Source organism: Osmia lignaria, chromosome 9 (assembly GCF_051020975.1).
Source record: "Osmia lignaria lignaria isolate PbOS001 chromosome 9, iyOsmLign1, whole genome shotgun sequence".
Taxonomy (NCBI): domain Eukaryota; kingdom Metazoa; phylum Arthropoda; class Insecta; order Hymenoptera; family Megachilidae; genus Osmia; species Osmia lignaria.
Genome location: NC_135040.1, coordinates 15,229,940 through 15,250,293, shown reverse-complemented (window position 1 = coordinate 15,250,293; position 20,354 = coordinate 15,229,940). Strand labels below are relative to the sequence as shown.

At 31.4% G+C, this 20,354-nt stretch overlaps 3 protein-coding genes across 20 annotated transcripts; 2 read left to right on the top strand and 1 right to left on the bottom strand.

Moving 5' to 3' along the window:
* The first annotated feature begins 272 nt into the window (after nucleotides 1–272).
* Nucleotides 273–5,565, top strand: Sugb (Sugar baby transporter). 8 transcript variants are annotated; one of them, XM_034328046.2, is made up of 10 exons: nucleotides 275–646; nucleotides 736–787; nucleotides 901–1,007; nucleotides 1,085–1,587; nucleotides 1,656–1,932; nucleotides 1,992–2,185; nucleotides 2,317–2,639; nucleotides 2,714–2,889; nucleotides 2,961–3,128; nucleotides 3,243–5,565. In XM_034328046.2, the coding sequence occupies exons 3-10, from the start codon at nucleotides 944–946 to the stop codon at nucleotides 3,311–3,313; spliced, it is 1,776 nt and encodes a 591-aa protein (XP_034183937.2). In that variant the 5' UTR covers nucleotides 275–646; nucleotides 736–787; nucleotides 901–943; the 3' UTR covers nucleotides 3,314–5,565. The 8 variants fall into 8 exon arrangements, with proteins under 8 accessions (XP_076546464.1, XP_034183937.2, XP_034183929.2 ...); XM_034328038.2 differs by having other exon boundaries at nucleotides 736–829; XM_034328075.2 differs by lacking the exon at nucleotides 736–787 and having other exon boundaries at nucleotides 275–674.
* On the bottom strand, nucleotides 4,271–9,731 carry Tsc1 (tuberous sclerosis 1 protein hamartin). 5 transcript variants are annotated; one of them, XM_034327995.2, is made up of 16 exons: nucleotides 9,027–9,166; nucleotides 8,790–8,924; nucleotides 8,348–8,613; nucleotides 8,010–8,275; nucleotides 7,707–7,940; nucleotides 7,444–7,637; nucleotides 7,249–7,361; nucleotides 6,943–7,178; nucleotides 6,561–6,887; nucleotides 6,283–6,471; nucleotides 5,874–6,168; nucleotides 5,576–5,799; nucleotides 5,353–5,478; nucleotides 5,037–5,273; nucleotides 4,860–4,956; nucleotides 4,271–4,779 (listed from the first exon to the last, which is right to left on the bottom strand). In XM_034327995.2, the coding sequence occupies exons 3-16, from the start codon at nucleotides 8,454–8,456 to the stop codon at nucleotides 4,271–4,273; spliced, it is 3,156 nt and encodes a 1,051-aa protein (XP_034183886.2). In that variant the 5' UTR covers nucleotides 8,457–8,613; nucleotides 8,790–8,924; nucleotides 9,027–9,166. The 5 variants fall into 5 exon arrangements, with proteins under 5 accessions (XP_034183886.2, XP_034183894.2, XP_034183877.2 ...); XM_034328003.2 differs by lacking the exons at nucleotides 8,790–8,924; nucleotides 9,027–9,166 and adding an exon at nucleotides 9,594–9,731; XM_034327986.2 differs by lacking the exon at nucleotides 8,790–8,924 and having other exon boundaries at nucleotides 9,027–9,160.
* On the top strand, nucleotides 7,814–18,801 carry Usp47 (ubiquitin specific protease 47). 7 transcript variants are annotated; one of them, XM_034327942.2, is made up of 18 exons: nucleotides 7,814–7,956; nucleotides 11,159–11,244; nucleotides 12,007–12,204; nucleotides 12,292–12,550; nucleotides 12,642–12,820; nucleotides 12,904–13,078; nucleotides 13,145–13,266; nucleotides 13,344–13,537; nucleotides 13,618–13,829; nucleotides 13,895–14,118; nucleotides 14,192–14,353; nucleotides 14,475–14,994; nucleotides 15,086–15,448; nucleotides 15,536–15,973; nucleotides 16,045–16,298; nucleotides 16,386–16,745; nucleotides 16,851–17,014; nucleotides 17,100–18,801. In XM_034327942.2, exons 3-18 carry the CDS (start codon nucleotides 12,010–12,012, stop codon nucleotides 17,248–17,250), a joined length of 3,972 nt encoding a protein of 1,323 aa, XP_034183833.2. In that variant the 5' UTR covers nucleotides 7,814–7,956; nucleotides 11,159–11,244; nucleotides 12,007–12,009; the 3' UTR covers nucleotides 17,251–18,801. The 7 variants fall into 7 exon arrangements, with proteins under 7 accessions (XP_034183833.2, XP_034183840.2, XP_034183865.2 ...); XM_034327949.2 differs by lacking the exon at nucleotides 7,814–7,956 and adding an exon at nucleotides 9,193–9,298; XM_034327974.2 differs by lacking the exon at nucleotides 7,814–7,956 and adding an exon at nucleotides 9,768–9,906.
* Nucleotides 18,802–20,354: the final 1,553 nt, after the last annotated feature.

Below are 20,354 nucleotides of genomic sequence, written 5' to 3'. Positions count from 1 at the left end.
TTGTGGATGAGGATAAAAAAATAAAGTATAATACACCACAATCATACATTAACCCACCTTATTGCTGAAAAAAAAGACAGAAGGAAGCGGTATATTAAAACTTATAAATATATACATATATATTGTAAATGTATATTGTAAATGTATCGATGACAGATTAAAGCACAGTTTGTTACAAAATTCTTGTTTTGCTGCTGTATGTTATATACAATAATTTTATTCTGCGTTGTTGTTTAGCAATTATGTATTGAAGATATTAATGAATTGAATTATAAAATTGATTTTATCATATGTAGATACATACAGCGAATATTTCTTTTTTAACGCGTATCAATATTTGAATGTATAATGAGTTATTTCTAACTGAAGATATACATACGTATAAAGTGTGTGGTAGAAATATTAGATAATTTTGAAATAGTATGCGTGGAATGTGAATATGATATCTACGGGTTCCGCCTCTTTGCTATCTGCAATTCGTGATTTAGTCGATCAAAAATTGCCGATACAGCAAAAAGAAAACTGCAGATAAGTGGGATTTATTGATATCAATTGATGGTAGGAGTAGTCCTTTTGGACAAAGTGCATGGTGTGAAAAAAAATTATATTCTTTTATAACAGATGACTTCGAATCTTTATTACGAAGGTATTACGTGATTCTGAAGATTTATATTGTATGTATAACTAGTGTATGTATCATTGCCAAGAAAATGATTTCCGTATTTTCACTTCCAGCAATCATGTTATTTTCTTCGATGTACATATACGTCTATGATTGTTAAAAGTGGTAACTGGGAAAAAATATTTATTGATTTGTTTCGAACCAACTGTAATATTGTATATGTAAATACATGCTACGTAAAAAAAAAAACACTGTTTAATAATGTGTATTTGTTGCAGATAATATTTGGTGCCTTTAACCTACATCATAAATACTTCCAATATGTTTGAAAATATAAATAGAGAACTGTTACCAATAAAAGCGCATTACTTCCTGTTTAATGCAGGTAAGTACACATTAAATTTGAATTATACAACTGTAAATTGTATAATATAATGTTTAATTGTATCTTTTATATTTCAGCTACTGGACCTATAGTGCCATTTTTACCAATAATAGCAAAACAATTAGGTTTTTCAGGAATCTTAGTGGGCACAATATATACGATATTACCAGTTTCTGGTTTAGTAGCAAAACCTCTATTTGGAGGTTTAGCCGATAAATTTAAAATTCATAAACCATTATTTTTACTATTTCAAGCTGTAGTTGCTATAGCTATGTTTACAATACTCTTTATCCCTGAAATAGATAGAAGTGCAAATGTTACTCTTAATTGTCTCGGTGAAGCATCATTGGAAATCTGTTCAAAAAATGAATTTTCTAGTGAAGTCATACATAGCGTGATATCAGAGAAAATGCACACTAATACCTCGTGTCATGTATCGTGTAAAGCCACAAAAGATATTTATACAGAATTGTGTTTACATTGGAAAGCATCTGAATTTTGTAAATTACTAAATTCAAACATTTCAGATACAGACACGTTTGATTTTAATATGAGATTTGACATCTTTCATGATATCCATGTAAGCATATATATTCTCTATTATATCTGTTATAAAATTAAAAAATATAATGGTACTTTATTTTATAGATAGGTAAATGTATATATATACATAATTTTACTGCCATGTTCTCAAATGATGAAGCGTATAAACCGCATTGTGCAAATTATGTAAAAACGTTCTGTAAAACCATATGTCATAACAATCCAGCATTTAATCAATTGTTGGAAGAAGCTGAAGTTTCACAAAACTCCACCCAAACTTCATCTTATCAGTTTCAGTCATTTTTATGGGCAACTATAATAAGTTGGATTGGAATGGCAGTTGTAGTTAGCATAGCAGATGCTATATGTTTTAATCTCCTTGGTTAGTATCGTGTAAATTATTTAAGTATTTCATAATTTTTTCACGTTTATGTATTACAGGAAATGATAGAAGAAAGGAATATGGAAAGCAAAAAATGTGGGGTAGTATTGGATTTGGTATTTTTGGAATAAGTGCAGGATATTTAGTAGATGTATTTAGCGAAGGACGGACCCAGAAAGATTATAGTTGTATATTTTATATAATGTTGATCATGATGATTTTCGATATCATTGTATCAGCAACTTTAAGGAAGGTATACACTTTTAAAATCAACTGTATTATCATTATTCGGTACAAGTTTAGATAGTACAGAAGTTTGATACTTCTTACTTATCAAAAGACTAAAAAATTACCAGGTAATGGGAGAAAGCAGTATCATTACAGAAAAATCCAGACTGCTCTGAGGATGAGCCATCGATATTCCAGGAACTATTCACCATCTTTAAAGAGGGTAATGTGTTGGCATTTGGCTGGTGGTGCATAGGTGCTGGAATGTGTACCAGTGTAATATGGAATTTTCTATTTTGGTACACCGAAGACTTAGCAACTGGTGTTCAAATAACATGGCTTAAAACTTTACAAGGCCTTTTAACTGGTATACAATGTTTTGTAGGAGAATTACCTTTTAATTTTATCTCAGGAACTGTATTACGAAAATTGGGCCATGTAAATGTTATGAGTTTAGTTTTATTAATTTATGCAATTAGGTAAGAAGTTTTATATCTTTTTGTTTACAAAAATATGATTTATATGATAATAATAAGTTATTTTATTTTTACAGATTTATGGCATATAGTACTGTATCAAACCCATGGTGGTTTTTAATCATCGAAGTTCTTCATGGACCATCGTTAGGCCTTTGCTGGCCCACAATGGTGTCGTATGGTGATAAAGTAACACCACCTGGTACCAAAGCTACTATACAAGGATTTATTGGTGCTGTGTTTGAAGGAATTGGTTAGGAAAAGTAATTAATGAAAATTTAAATTCTATCTAATTGGTTTATTTATATTGGTAATTAATTTTAGGAGTGTCATGTGGTAGTTTAATATGTGGATGGTTAATGGACACATATGGTGGTGTAACAACAATGAGGGTATTCTCAGTAGGTGCACTACTGTGGTTAACTTGCTTTTGGTTCATTCTGTTATTGGTGCGAAAACTGAAAGTAACGCCATTACATTTGGGTCATAATCGTGAGTAACGATTATGTAGATGAAAAAATAACATTAATCAGAATAATGTTGGGTACTTAACAAAACTGTTCTTTAATTAAAGAAAAATATTTTTTATTTGTTGATCTTTTCCAGATTTGGTGAATTATGCTAATCCGGATGATGCAATTCTTTTGACAATGAATCGCGAATTGCAAACATATTAATATAGGAAAAATGACAGTTTTATTTAAATGTGACTATTTCAATCGAACATAATATAGTGTAATGTTTGTACAATTATTGGATACTTTCTTACCATATTCGTGAATCATTTTTACATTTTCTGTACTGTAGAACTCCATTTATCCGAACATACGAGGGGACTGGACAGTTCTGAAAATAGAGGCTCATTAGCTTTATCCTTTCCTAGTACTTATTAGTTTCATTAGTAGGAGCTGACGTTCATTATCACGTTCAATTGTTCCTTTCTCAACATATATGTACATATATATAATTTATTTGTAAGAGCGCAAAAGCATGTTTGTATACTTACATTCATTATAACAATAGGCGTTCATGAAAACTGAGAACTTCGCTGAATCATAGTTCGGAGATTAGAACACTGCTATGATTTCGTATATTTCGTATACGAAGCACAAACTCGTTCGAGTAAACGGAGTTCTACTGTAATGTTGTTTTATTAATAATTGTTGATTATTCAGTATTATGTGGTAGCTGTAACGCTTATAGTATTCAACAATATAATGATTTTTTTCTAGAGTGAAGCAATTGTTTCATTTTCTTCAGTTTTTATTAACAGATAAAATATAAATAATAAATGAAATAATTGGCAGATGCAGAAGGAGAATTATGTGAGGGTATGTTCAGTTGAGACTTATAGAATTGCTCACAAAATATCTCAACCATTTATTCATTGTGAATTCATTTCTTAAGTTTGAAATCATATCATGCTAGTAATTTTATTAATTACCAGTATATTTTCAGTTATTTATTGAAATCACGCAATAATAATATTTTTTTATGATTTCCGCATAATATGTTGATAAAAAGCTACAAATAACTTTCTTCTGACTTAATACCACGGCAATAGGTAACAGTTGCACGCGTGCAAAACAGGATAGCTGCATACCAAAAGACACGGTGGTCATTTTTGCGTGGCGTTATTCTTGCTTAGGATTTCGTCTTTGTTGATTCTGACGAGACGGTGAAGTTGCTTGACTTGGTGCAGGCTCGACAATGGCTTGAAGGTTAGGAATTTCGCCTGCGGTATCACAGCAGTCATTCATTATAATTCCAGTACTTGAATGAATAAAGGCAAGGCTTCCTTCGCTAGAAGAAGCTAAACTAGCTGATAGTGGCGGGGATCTTTCTTTAGGTGACGCCGAAGATGCTAAATTGTTTAGAGTGGTGGTACCGCAAGTGGCGGTTTCTAGAGTACCATGAAGTTCAAGTATACGCCCTTCAAGGAGAAGATTGATTTCAACTTGCGCTTTATACTTTGATTCAACAGCTTCTAATTCAGCCTCGTGCTGATCTTTTGTTTCTTGCAAAAGCCTTTGTAATTCTACGAGTTGCGCTTCTTTTCGTGCATCTTTATTCTCTAGTTCACTTAGACGTACTTTTAAGGCTTCTATAAGAGATGTTCGTGATTCCACTTGTCGCCGCAAATCTAAGAAACGTTAATATGTATCTAAAGTGATTCTTTCTTTCTTTATCATGGTTGTTAACAAATAATTCAAACATACTTACTAGTCAATTCTTCTGCGTATGACTTCTGTATTTGCGTTGCTTCTTGCTTGGTCATGGGTGAAAGACCATCTGTGCTCTCTTTCAATTTTAATTGTGCCTATGCAAAAAGGAATTTGATATTTGAAATATTCAAAGTTACATGAAGATATTTATGAGTAAAATTTCATCAAATATTACCTCTCCAAGTAGAAGGAACTTCTTCTGCACAGTATCAAGGGTACGTTCTAATTCTTTACTACGATCAGCAGCTTTTAAAGCTACCCTTAATTGATGCCCTGCATCGAACAGAGAAGCCTCTGTAGAACGAAGTCGTTGTTCACAGTCTGATACTTTTTTTTGTTCATTCGTTAATTCAAGTTCAACAGATTCCAGACGATTTTTCAGCGTCAGATTCTGTTGTTGTTCTTCTACACACTGTACATTAATTCAATCACGTTACTGTATGAATTTTAATTCACTAATCGATTAATAATAATAATAAAAATCGACTTACCTTGATTTGCCAATGATGTACTGTTTCTTTATATATATTCTCAATTTTACAAGCTTCTTTCTTGTTACGTTCTAATTCAGCCTTTAATCCTTCTACTTCTTCTTCCATTATTTTCAAACGATTAGTCTAGGTGATAAGAATTTTGTGTTTAGCGATAACTAGAGTAAAGAAAAAAAAAAAAAATGCCAGCGAATCTTATTTTGAGTAAATAATGCCAACTGACCAAAGCAGAATTATGTTCTTCTAACGCGCGCGAATCCCTCAGTTTACCGAGAAGTCTTCGATTACGTTCAGCATGAACTTCTCTACGCTGTCGTTCGAACAGCAATTGCATTTGCATAAGTTGTAACAATTGAGTTGCACATTCGATGTCTAATGCATCTTCTTCTGCTACTTCAGATTCTCCGTCGTTTTCTTTCTTTTGTTTTTGCTTCATTGTGTTAGTTTCTTCAAAGAAGTTGCTTTATTAAAATTTTTGTTAATTTAACGGGTAATATTTATTAAATTTATTCGGTACTAACTTGTTTTATCACCAGAAAAGTTACTAATACGCGTGCAAGCTTCGACATAGCGATCTAGCATTGTAGTTGGTGACAATCTAGATTTGGTATCTTTCTGGATATGGTTTTGCACATTCATTCGCGTTTTCTGATCTAAGATTCCGAGCAACAAATATTCGTAAGGAAGTAATTCAAACGTTTGGGTTCCAGTCTCCTGCAATTTTTTTGCCCCCATTATTATAGTTTCTTGATTCGTTTTATTATGACCAATTTGTTTTTGAATTTCGATATCGGGACAAGATTTACTTTTTCGAATCTATAAATATACATACCTTTTTATTACATTTAAATTCTTTTTCTTTTCCATTAGTAATATTACATACATATATATATATATATATATATATATATAATACTTAAAACATATTACCTTATAAAGAGAATTTGAATTTGTAAAGTGTTCTGAAGCCTGGCTCTGGGAGTATAAGCGCAACTGATAAACTCTTTGAGACAAATCTGTGAAAGCATTTTGGAATTTTTCATTATGTTGTTCTTGTCGTTCAATATATTTTGAACTTTCGAACTTTCCAGCAGCTTGAGAGCTTACAATTTCTAAAACCTGCACAATATAATGTCGTACAAATACGTTTATAACTCTTTCGTCGATACACAATATTCGTACAGAGAAAAATACATAAAATACAAAACCTCTTGATCTTCCTGCCACGAATCATTCTTCCCATTTTGATTCGTATCCGTTTCAGAAATTCTTCCATCTTCATCAACGTTGACAAATGATTTTTGTTGTGTAATAGTTTGCCTATCAGCCATGATCTTGCTTATCTTGTGCGAAAGTAATCCATGTGCATTGTTTCCATCTCCGCCTCCGATTAGAGAACCAGACACTGGTGGATTTACAGGAACCGGGGTAGACGGCCTCGAACTTGGTCCTACAGTACCATTACCGAATGCAGTAAGTGCACGGACTGCTGCTGATCCCGTAGGTATTTGTCTTGTTGACAATTTCCGCAAATCCTAAATGAAATTCAAAGCGTTATTCTGATTACTTCTTCAACTTTTATAAACGTACCTTAACAGGAGTTGTTTCCGGAGTAGCTTCAACTGCAGCTTCCGGAGGAGAAGTACCACTTCTATTGTTGGGTGTTGAAGGAGCAGATCGTTGTTCATGAGATGTAGCTGGAAACTGAGGACTCTGTGGTGGTACAGTCATACTGGGTGACCAAAAAGTATCATCTTCACCATTGATAATTTCCGACGATGCTATTCCTCCACCAGTACTTATCGGAATACATACCGAAGAGTAATCTAAAAGAGTAGAATCACCTTCACAAATGTTGAGAAAAACTATTTTATTTTTTCAGCAGGATTCACAAACCTAGAGGTGGCGTAGAACGTGAATTAGTAGTACTAAATACTTCTTCTCGACATTTATCTAACGTAAAACGACCACATTCTGCCATAACATCATGATGTTCCATTTTTTTCCATCTGAAATAGAATGAAATACGTAATACATGTGTTAACTTTTTCTCATTATTCTCATTATTTTTATTTACAATATAGGACATACCTAGTAGCAGAAATTTCGGTATCTTTAGATGCGGTAACAAGTAAAGGGTGCATACGCACCGAATCCAACATAGGTCTAACTGTATGGGTAAAAGTAGCCAACTGTTCACGTTGCATATATTGTTGTTTCAAATATGAAATAAAGTTGCAAGGATACAAAGCGTACAATCTATGAAACAAACTATACAGCCCTACCTATAAAATATTAAAAAAAGATATTAATCAGTACTTATCATTTTTTCTTTTTACACCGTTAACACATACTTGTAGATGTAATAAGTATAAATGATTTTTATCAATAGTTCCTGTTACAGTTGTAGAAGTAAAATGCATAGGAGATGAAGATACAGATGAAGATTGATAATGGTAATAAGAAGCCAATCGACCAAACACTTCGAAAATTTCTGAAAGATACGGTCCTAAAGCGGCAGGTAACATTGGTACCAACATCACCAAGAGAAGAAGCGCGCTCATAAGAGATAATGTATCCGCTTCCATCTAAAATTCATAAACCGTAAGTTTAATCGATAATTTTATTTGTTACTTTGTTAGAATTTATAGTTGTACCTTAAGTAACTTGAGTAAATCCCGAAACAAAGTATGACTGGTAAGCTTATACAACCAAGTAGGTTGACGACGAGCGATATGACCTAATAACGTAAGAGTTTGAATTCTTTGGCTGTTACTTCCTGATTTAGAGAGAGCTTCTGATAAGCGGTCTAAAAGATGTTTGTCATGCGGATCACGAACACCGGCTAATACCTCAACGGCTCTCAAAGAATTTGTTGATAGATAATAGTCAAAAAGACCATTAACCAACCAATTGTCTTTTGCTAAGAAAGTATGGAAACGATTGAAATCATATCAAGGTTACTAAAGAACTTGAAATTTATAACCTTACTTACTACATAAAAAGAATTCATGGAATACTTTTTTTATTTCTTCTACCTCTGCAAGTTTGTTAGATTCCAATAAGTTAAAGATATCAGCGATGCCTATTGAATTAATGTTCATTTTGATGGCGGTCAGCGCTCCAATATAGACAAACGATACTTATCCTGATCGTCTGATCATATAATGGAAGTAGAAGCGAATATAAAATTTAGTTTTATCCATTTGTCATTTGTTATGCAAGACAGGCTTCATAGGAAGCAGAAGAAATTTGGAATACCTGAAACAAGGGAATATGAAATTAAAAAAAAAATATATATATATATATATATGCAAAATACAAATTAAAACATGAAATTTTTTTTAAAAGTTTGCTATGCATGAACTGTCAATTTTGTGAATCGGTACATGATTTGTAGTACTGTAACTTTGTAAAAAAGTAACTTTCAACGGTACCATTTTAAAGTTATCCAAACAAGAATTCTGTACAAGATATTCCTAAGTTATTGCTTGATATTTCATCCTGAATATATAAAAAAAACTGTTGGTTCAGTCCTATGATATTCGTAAAAAGGTCATTCGGAACAATGTCTGCAAAAAACTTTTTATCAATGTTACTTGGCTTTTTAAATGAAACGTCAAATCCTGATTCTTACTATAAATACATCAATGAAAATTAACAAGTTAACTTACCCGAAGCTCATCGAGTACTTCGAGCAATTTTTATGAGTTTTATGGCGACTGGTATACCATCACATATACATCATACTCTGGTACGCATTGGTGTCGCCACAAACGAAAAGCACTACAGTCGCATAATTATTTTACCTACGTTCCAAAAACTATTAAAACTGGTACCGGCATTTTTTCTTTTCAATTATTCTGTAATTGCAAGTCAATACGTATTACACGTTAATATCGCAAACGTACAATAAAAACTGATATGTTCAAGTATAAATATATTTGTAAGTTTAATTCTAAGTAGACCAAGTTACTATAATAATATATTCAAAGTCTATTAATCTTTATTTTAAATATAACAGTTTAAATAGTACACAGAAATTGCGTGAAATACCTCTGCTATTATTAGATAGTATATAGTTGCATGATTTATCAGTATGAATTGTTAAAATATCATGACAAAAAATATTGATTATCTTCTTGTCTTTGGATAAGACTGTATCGTTCATAGATACATGAAAAAAATTGTAGTTTTATTAAATTTTTATTGCATAATCTCAGTTTTAACATGAAACTTACAAACTGTCAACTGTTGATTTCCAACAACAGATCCACGTAAAATAAACGAAATTCCCTCTCAATTTTGTACTATTAAAATTGTTATCTGGTGTTATAGTTATTCTTAATTGTATCAATAATGAAATACAGTAAAATATTAAAGTTACAATTATGATATAAACATATTACGTGAGAAAGTAGAAATCAAGCACAAGGCGCTAATAGTATTACGCACTTGTAGCTTTTGACTAGTATTACTACATGGCAGCACCAAGGCTATATTGTGTAGGAAATATGGCGTAAAGTAAATGTCGCACATGTGTCAGTGATTTCGGTAAGAGGTCAAATTTTAATGCTGCATTTTTTCTCTATCAACGGGTGATAAATCACATTTCATCAGGGTTTATGTGACAAAATGATGTAAAGTAATTAATGAATTGTCGAGCAGATTGTTCAGGTGTGGAACATTTGAAACGCGAACTCTAAATGTTCGGCCACATCTGCGTCTAATCTGATGCTTAATGTGATTGATAGTTAACGCATATAATTTAACATTAAACACAAGCGTAGCCATAGATTAACGCACTAATCTTATAACGACATCGTTAATGATATTAGGCGTTAAACGATAGTTTGGGTGGCGGTCTTTTTTCATACATCAAAGAGACCTCACGCGTATTGTGTTGGGTTATTGTTATTAATATATAAATGTAGCCACTTAAAAATGTAAAACCTGGCACATAATTTTTTTTAGCATTAATTGACTCGTTTATGGCTATGGGAAGTTAATACAGATGTGGCCTCAGCATAACAAGACGAGTACTAAATACTTTGGCCAGCCATTTCATAAGATCTTCGATACATTTATTCTTATCAAGTGTCGGGTTAACAAACTGATCTGCTATCAGTTCGATGCTTTCGTTTTCATTAGATATATCGATATATATTATTAAACAGTTATTTTATTTCGTTGATCGTCATGGAACAGAAAGCATCATTCTAACTCACTTATATTGGCACGAGAGCGCATTCCGATCTTCTGAATATTATGTGTTGAATTTTCGTTCATCTAGTCAATTGCTTTTTCATCGCATAAACATTTTGAATCGTGTTATACATTTTTCATCTTTGGTTTCCTCAACCATAACCGGCAGAAGTGTAAAAAATCTGTGCTCATTCTCTGTGAATTCCTAATGATTTTGTGATTTGTTTACACAGTATGTGTTGTTTTTAGTAAAAACTTTTATCAACAACTGTTAACGATCTAGATCTTAGTGCAAGGTAATATCAAAATTTGATCTATAAATTTGTAACTCATCATATATGAATGGTTATTTTGTTCGTTTAAATTAAAAAAAAAAAAAGAAAAGAAAAGAATTATTTTATTGTGGTTGTAATAAACATAAGAAGAAATGATCTTTATTATTAGTTTCAATATATTTTGGTAATATTCAACCAAGGAAGTTACAGGTGATATGTAATTTAATGAAATATTGTAACAATTTAAAATGTTAGTTTTTTAAGTTATAGCAGTATTTCATTTTTTGACTGTGTATCCTAACTTAACATTATTTTGGATCTTTTAGACTAAAGCAGTCAGAAGATACACGTGCATTGGATTCTAACATACACATTGATAAGAAGCGTATTATTTTTGAAATAGGATTATTAGGTAAGTTTTGATAATAAAAAAATAGATTTAATAAGATCTATGATATTTTTACTAATAATTGTTCAGATATTAAATAATTTCAGGTCTTTAAGTATTTATTATTATTAAATATAGGTTTGGATTAAGTTAACCAAAATGAAATATGATCCAGTTTCTTTTATTAAGTTTATCCTTTCAATGATATAGAATATAGAATAGGAAAATGATAATAGAGTGAGAGAGAAAAAGGAAAAGAGAGGGGATTCTGATCTCAGAGAAGAGAGCCATTTTCCAAGTCTTCGTTTAGACATTCTAAATATAACTGGAGGTTCTATAGGCTTTCCTTACTGTGTCATACTGTGCAGAGTAGTATCTTACTGTGTTGCGTAGATCTTGCTCATTTTCTACCTTTAGTATGGCATTGTGCCAATTTTGTTTGTCTAAAAATTACTGATCAGTTTATAATACTTTTAAATATTACATTTCTTAATCAAAAGTGATTCTTCTATATTTTTATATAACACATATGATAATATTCAGTAGTGGAATTACTTGTTTGATTAATACTTTTAAGATCCGGTATTACAATATAAATAAAAAATATTTATTAGCACTTTTATGTTCTTTATTTTAATATAATCAAATTTTTGTAAAGTATATTTCTTTCATTCTGTTACATACTGTTACTGTCTGTGATATTTTGTTATTAATATCTGGTTAACTGTATTTTTAAACGCTAATTTTATTCAAATGTTTTATGTTTAATTTGGTGTCTCATTACAGACCATGGTTTGTATAGCTGGTCTACCATGCGTGATTAAGTTCAATCTATATAATGGAGCCAAAGATAAGAATCTTTCCAACATCGAATTTGTATTGAACGAATCTACTCGCGGCAGAGATCTTTATGATTATATTCAAGAATGTGGACAAATACAGCCTGACAGCTTTAAATTATATTTGTTGTCATCAGAAGTAATGGTTAGTAATTATGTTTTGCTTATTATGTTATTAATGAATCTAATTTTTTTGTTCACGTATAAATAAGAACTATTTTATTGTCGTTAGATTGATTTATCTGAAATGAAGGATAAAACAATGTCAGAAATTGGTGTAGATTTTTCCTACGCTCGAGATTCAACTAAATCTAAATACACACTTGTAGTTTTGGATTCAACCAGTACAAGTTTTTGTACCAATAGTTTGGTACAAAAACAAGTCGAATGTAATCTACCTACATATAATCCTCCGCCACCATCTCCTAATCATTCATCTGTATGGAGCGAAGGAAATGTTGACTTTAAAAGTCTCAATAAACCTGAAATATGTATGTAATTGCTTTTAATATTACTATAAATGAATATATATGTTAAGATGTTTATTCATTATTAATTTTGTCTATAATAATATTCTTGAAGGTTATGTTGGTTTAGTAAATCAAGCAATGACTTGTTATTTAAATAGTCTACTTCAGGCATTGTATATGACTCCCGAATTTCGAAATGCACTGTATAATTGGGAATATGTAGAAGGATCAGAGAAAGATGAAGCTAATAGTATCCCGTATCAGTTACAAAAGTTGTTTTTAAACCTACAGGTATAATATTTTTATATATTCGCGTAACTTATGATACAGTTTGATTACAATAAAATAAATAAATAAGATTTTTATATTTATAGACATCGGCAAAATCTGCAGTGGAGACAACAGCATTAACAAAAAGCTTTGGTTGGGATTCAACAGAAGCCTGGCAGCAACATGATATTCAAGAACTTTGTAGAGTTATGTTTGATGCTTTAGAACAAAAATTTAAGAATACAGAACAAGCTGATTTAATTAACAGACTCTATGAAGGTATAAACCTGAATTATCTACATATATATTGAGGAGCAGTTTATAATATGATATTTATATTGTTAGGAAAGATGATTGATTATGTTAAATGCCTTGAATGTAGTACTGAAAAATCTAGAGAGGATACTTTTCTTGATATTCCATTACCAGTAAGACCATTTGGTAGTAATGTGGCATACAGTAGTGTGGTAAGTTTATATGATAGATTTTAAATAATTAAATTACTATGTTAACTATGAATGCATGGAAAATTTATATTAAACAGGAAGAAGCTTTAAGAGCCTTTGTACAGTATGAAACGTTGGAAGGAAATAATCAATATTTTTGTGAAAAATGTAACAAGAAATGTGACGCTCATAAAGGATTAAAGTTTACAAAATTTCCCTATCTTTTAACGCTACATCTTAAACGATTTGATTTTGATTTTAAAACTTTCCACAGAATTAAGTTGAACGATAAGTAAGTATAGATAAAAAGTAACGATCTTGTTTATAATTTTTCTTAATCTTTCGTTTCATGTTCTAAACTTATGATTTTAGGGTTACTTTTCCAGATATATTAAATTTAAATCCTTTTATATCCTCGATACCAAATCAAGAATCTCCGAGCAGCGATGAAAATATTGGTTTAGTAAAATGCGATGACAGTTCGACAACAGATAGCGGTACATTAGATGACGATTATGTCCTATGTGAAAATAATCTTTCCAACAGTAATCATTCGACAAATCACGATCAAGACGATGATGAAGGTACATTGATTTCCTAATTTACGGGCGTTGTAAGATCAACGATTATTTGAACAGTTTATCTTTAGGTATAGACATGAGTAATGGACCGTCGACATCAAATTGCACAGTACACAATCATGAAAATGAAAAAAATCGTAATAGCAGCAGTGCGGCTAAAGGACCTTATAATTATGAATTATTTTCAATTATGATCCATAGTGGGAGCGCTAGTGGTGGCCATTATTATGCCTACATCAAAGATTTCAGAACACAAGAATGGTTGTGTTTTAACGATCAAAGTGTAACTCAGGTATCCAAGATCAGATTTAAAAGTCCAATATTATATCACACGTTGTGTTATATAATAATTATTTTAATTGTAGATCACTCATGATGATATTCAGAAAACATATGGTGGTGGTCCAAGTAGACCGTATAGAGTATCAAGTAGTTGTGCCAATGCATATATGCTGATGTATCGTCAGATCGATCCTGTTCGTAATGCTTTACCCATGCAAGTGCAAGATTTTCCGAAACACATACAGGTAACATAAAATTTAGTAAAGGTGAATTTATTCTATTATATTTGATATTATTAAATTAAATTAAATTAAATTAAATTAAATTAAATTAAATTAAATTAAATTAAATTAAATTAAATTGCAGGAGTTGTTGAAAAAGATGAAAGAAAATGAGGATAATGATAGGAAAACTCGTATATCGCAACACGAAAGTCACACGCTACGTATCCCACACGACGAAAATCGTATGTCACAACACGAAAGTCACACACTACGTATGTGTGTGCCACTTTATGAAACCCTTGCGTCAAACTCGAAATCTCATATGTCGCAACTCGATTCTCGTATAGGTTACTTTACTCGTAAAGTAAAAGTGCACTGTATACGTCCGAATGAAAATATTCTACTGAGTCATAGACTTCCCTTGCCGCCCGACGCAACTTGGGCAGAAACAACAAAGCAAGTTTATAAAGACTTCCGTTTAGAAAAGATAGTAGATTTAGATCAGTGTCGTTTAGTTGCTTACGACGAGTATAATCACGAAATCGTGGCCAGCTACGAAGGAAGGGAAAACGAAACATTTGAAAGTATTTCGAATAATCGAATAAATAGCCTGTTATTAGAAATACGTGATAAAGATAAAAAATTCGAATCATATCCAAGAGGTAGTAGTATTATTTTATCATATACAAGGGGGGTACGCATTTCATCATAAATGAAATAAAATACTAGTATGTATTTCCATTAATTTTTCAGGTATCGTTACAAAAGTATTTATTGTTGATGTACCTACAAGAGAACTTATAGAAGGTCCAATAATCGTACGAGCTTTACTTACGCAAACTGTAAAAGAATATAAACAAATGGTTGGAAAGAAAATCAATATAGATCTCAGTGAGATGGAGGTAGTTTTGCGAAAACATGGAACAGATACTACACTCGTGTCGAATAGCGATGTTGATCTTCAAGCTGCAGGGTTTTGTAATTTGGTCAACGTGTTCATGTCTAGTATGCTGGATACCGAGTATAAACCTTTCTTTAACACAGCAATATGCGGAATTGTTGAAGAGTTAGAAAACATCATAACGTTACGTATAAAGTTACCCGATACAAGTAAAGGTAAATAATATGATACGATTATTAACGCGAATTATAATTTTTTTTAGCATTGTGCTGCATTATTTTATTCCTTGGTGAAATATTTAGAAACGCTGGAAGATTTAAATATCCCACCATTAGAAGAGGAACCTAAAGACAAAGAGAAACCTGTGGTTTCAACCAGTCCATCCAAAGTAAGTGTTAACGACTCGAATCACGATGCTGGTCCGAAATCTAACGAAGTTTCAAAGACTGGAAAAACTACCGAAGATACTCCTGTAAGAAATCCGAGTCCACAATTGGGAGAAGGTGAAGAATGGAATACTCCTGAACAAAGTAATAGCGAGGATAGTAGTCTCAGTGATAGTGATAAAACATTGGTCGGGGATGCTCCGGAAGATGATGTTTTTCAATTACCGTATCTTCCTTCAAAAAATCGTGCCATTAAAATGCTAAATCACATTGGACTTGAAAATTGGGACAATGTTATCGATGATTCGGAATATTATGTAAAAGTCACCCCTTACATGAGTAGTTATCGAAAGTGTACGTACATTTAAGTTTGTTTCGTGAAGTATCTAAGATAAAACATTTCATAATGATTGTGTTAATTACAGGTTTAAAGGTACTGGTTGATAAAAGGATGACATTCAGTACCTTAAAGAAACATTTAGAACCTTATGTTGGTGTACGTTCAGATTATTTCAAAATATTTCGTTACTTTAACGAATCTGGCGAATCTCAATGTAGTCTATTTAATCGACTTGTTTCCTACGAGGATGAGGAGGAACTTTGCATAAAGCTTGGACGTGCTCTACGCAATGGTGAATTTACAGTAAAATTATATCAGTTTTTCATTGATTCACCTAAGGTATACACAGAATATTAAAATTGTTTGATAAATTCTTTATTTTCTCTATTATATTAAATAATCTTTTTCTTCATCATGTTTTCACAGCCTTACAAATTTTTGTGCGAGTGGATCCTTTCGGAGGGTATGCAAGTCGGTCAAGCGAAAAAAGAATTCTTGGCAGAAATTAAAAGGAAATACGATATAGATATTCCATATGAAAGGTGTCGATTGAGGAAAAAGTGTTTTAGCAAAGCTACAAAAGTATTTTTAGACGATCAGAAATTCGAGCTTCCATTCTATCCGCAAGTCGAAATGATCATACAAGAGTTACCTGACAAGGAGCCAATTACCAATGGCAATCAAGTTGTTTTATTTGTCCGAAGATGGTCCGTTGAAACAATGCAACTTGCACCACTTCAGGAAATTGTTTTGGATAGAAAGTCTGCAGAGGAATTGTACAAAAAAGTATGTGAATTTCATCAAACTATAATTTTTATTTGTACGAAAGGGTTTTCAATAACTAAATGATACATTTTTTACATTTTTTACATTTTTTACATTTTTATTTAGTTGTCATCTATATCGGATATACCTGAAAAACACATAGAGGTAGCAAAAGCAAAAGCTTCTTTCTCATATACGTCAATCGTTCGAATTCAGAATGAATTAGAGTGGAACGAAACCATGATTGATATTGAACCTAGTATTCAGGATGGTGCTGAGTACATATATAGGTATTTCAAACATTATCTATTCATTCAAAGGATCAGAGATATACATACAGATCAATGTTAATTCGTGGATTGTATATGTTAACAGGGATAACAGGGAAACGGTAAAGAATTTAACACGGGAAGAGTTCAGTGAAATAGCAGTTCAAGAAGTGTCTCGTTTATTACCACCTTCCTCGGCGCCACGTTATAGTGCGCGGAGAGAGAAAGCGCTTAGAATAAATTTGGATACCGAATGATTTGAAAAATACCGAATTGTTTGAAAAACAATTGTTAAATAGGCATGTGTGGGAACATGAAACACGTACAAAGTGATTACATCGTGTCAGGTATTTGTGGAATCAAGTATTCAACAATCACAAAATATTCTGTGCTTCGACAAGTCTTAAATATTTCAAACCTTCCGTGCTCCCAAGGCCGATTTTCACTTCTGGAATCAATCATTCATTAAATGCTATTCTAAAAATGTTTCGATGCCATAAAGGTCATCAAATTTTCCATAATCTACAGATTACTAAATTGCAAAATCTTCTTAAAGAGCACAAATATATACTGATCAATATAATGGAAATACTAAATGTCAGTAATTTACAAGAAAAAAAAAGAAAATGAAAAGAAAATTCAATTGCTTGGTGATAATCCGAATTTAAATTATGGACTTCTATACATATAATATACATATACGTGTACAATTGATATATTCAGAGTTCCTGCAGATTCATTATTTTCACAAAATTCCTTGATACATTTCTTAACCCCAAGAATTTTCACACCTTTACATATCTGTATTAAAAAGCGTTTTAGGTAAATGTTTTGTTTTAACAAGTTAAATATTAGTGTTGGATTACAGCACAGAGTATATCTGTTTGTTGATAAACATATATCTGACACAACAATAATTAACCCTTTTAATGCCAGTATAGGTTAAATTGCATTCTTACAATATTCATAGAATCATAAGTCTCAAATTCAATTGTTTAATGTGGTAGTAGCAGCGCTTAGAGATGAGTTAGCTATTAATTAGACGAGATTAGTTATGAATTTGATTACATTTTTGTTCTTTAATTTGAAAATTGTATGTCATGCTTCATATTGTTTTAAATGCATTCAACATATTAACACATTACTCCATATAGTTTATTGAGAATTATAAACATACAATTGAAAAGTTTTTAAATATCGTTAGCAAGATACTTTCAATTCATTAGTTTCATTCATTATTTATTGTTTAAATCTAGATTTAATTGCGCCACTACTATCAAATTAAGGAAACATGTGACTATGAAGATCGATTTTGATCAGGCATGTATCCTACAATCTGTTTTAATTTATTTAATTATGTATGTTTATCATTCATTATGTGTTATCTGTACCACTTGAAAAACAAACAAAAAGTACATTTAACTACTCTGGCACTACTGTTGTTTCCGATAAATCGAGTTTTCAATGTAAAGAGAAAAAGAAAAAAAGATTTTCAAAGTAAGTCCACCAAATTTACATTTTGTATGATAGACCAATGCTTGTAAATAATAAAACTTGTGGAATCGAATAACGATATCTTTCTTCGCATCACCATACGTAATAGAATATAAAATTATGTTTGTACATTGTACAATAAGGTATTGCATGTATGTAGAGTACACCATCTTCTTGCATTTATCAGCAGCCTAGCTTGGCATTTTCTTTTCTCAATTCCACTAGTAGATGTTTTGGTGCTGAAAGGGTTAAATACAAAGTTGTTAATTATTCTTATCACTATTTAGAACGTTTGGTAAAAAGAAATTGTACCTTTCAAATGTTATTGGCCATTGTGTAATCAACAATATTCTTACACTTTTCAGTACAATTATAATTTATATTTATGGTGTATTTGCTATGTAAAAGCCCAGTTCAAAATACATTAAACAGCCTGTTATATACAAATATGACAATCTAGATATTTATAGAACGAAGAGTATAAGAAAAAAATTCCGAGTTTTTTACAGGAAAAATTTTATTGAGGTATATTATTATGAAATTGAACAAAAAAGAACATCATGTGTTATATTTCTGTTGATTCTGTTAAAATGAATTAATTCTTTAGTCAATTTTTAACCATTATTGCCATTACTTCGTTTTATAGTTGCTCAACATTTTTTAATAATAATATAAATATGAAAAGTGCAAAGATTTATATAATTTGTTTTTCTTATATTTCATTGTGTTGAAAATTGTTTGAAATTGAATGTAACTGATGCAACGAATCGTATTTACAGTGTGTGGAGTTCACGTATTTATTATAATAGTTTTTATTCAAATTTATTTGATAATAGATGTTACTTGTATTATACACTACATATATTTACGAAACATTACAATTATTAATAATTGAATATCAAAGTAATTTGATGCATTATACGCTACTTATATCAATTTATGCTTGTATTCGTTGAGTTACAAATATTTCTTTCTGTCTTAACGCGATTGTTATGTTCATTAATATATTTTTGCGTGAATAGTTTGGAATGGTCTGAATAAATATTACATTGAAAGTATTTCATACAGTTTAAGTTTTACATTTGCCCGCATATTAACTTATTAACATTTACAGAATTTTCGGCATACACCAGTTTTTACGAACTCATTGTGAAAGCAAACTGATCAGATATTCGACTATAAATTATCCGCATCGCTCTGAAATAAATCAGTACGTCTTCGGACACCAAACAGGAAGGGTGAGTGTATGTGCGGTTTTTCGACGGTGGCGCCATCTATACAAAAGTGGCTCAAACTGTTCAACGACTTACCGATCGATGTTTTGGAACAGGGAACACTGGCGCCATCTAGCGGGAAGAGGCGGAAACCAGTCGGCAAATAGTTTCTACCCCTTTCCGCTAGATGACGCCAGTTTACGCTGTTCAACTACTTCCCGATCGATTTTTTGGAACAGGGAGCACTGTCATTTATTATTTTATCCCGTGGTATCAACATACATGAAGCTAGCCCGAAGGAATAATAAAATATGATTATTTTTAATTTTTCTTAGTGTATTTCGTATGTAAATAGTTTGTGATTGGTTGTGAGTCTATATTAAACGTTTGTGACAAATTACTTCTTTTGTAATTAGCAATTTTTTTACAGTCATGATGTGAGCCCAAACATTTTAGTAATTTTTTATAATAAACAGATTTTGCGATAACTGACAACTGTAATTTATTGTCTTCATTTATTGTTTGTGAGTGAATAAATTCTTAATTATCTACAAGTTTGTTTTATAATAAATAATTGTAGTGCGCATGCGCTACAATCCGGTCGTACCCATCACTACCTTGAACAAGTGAGTTTCACGATTTGTTCGTTTTTA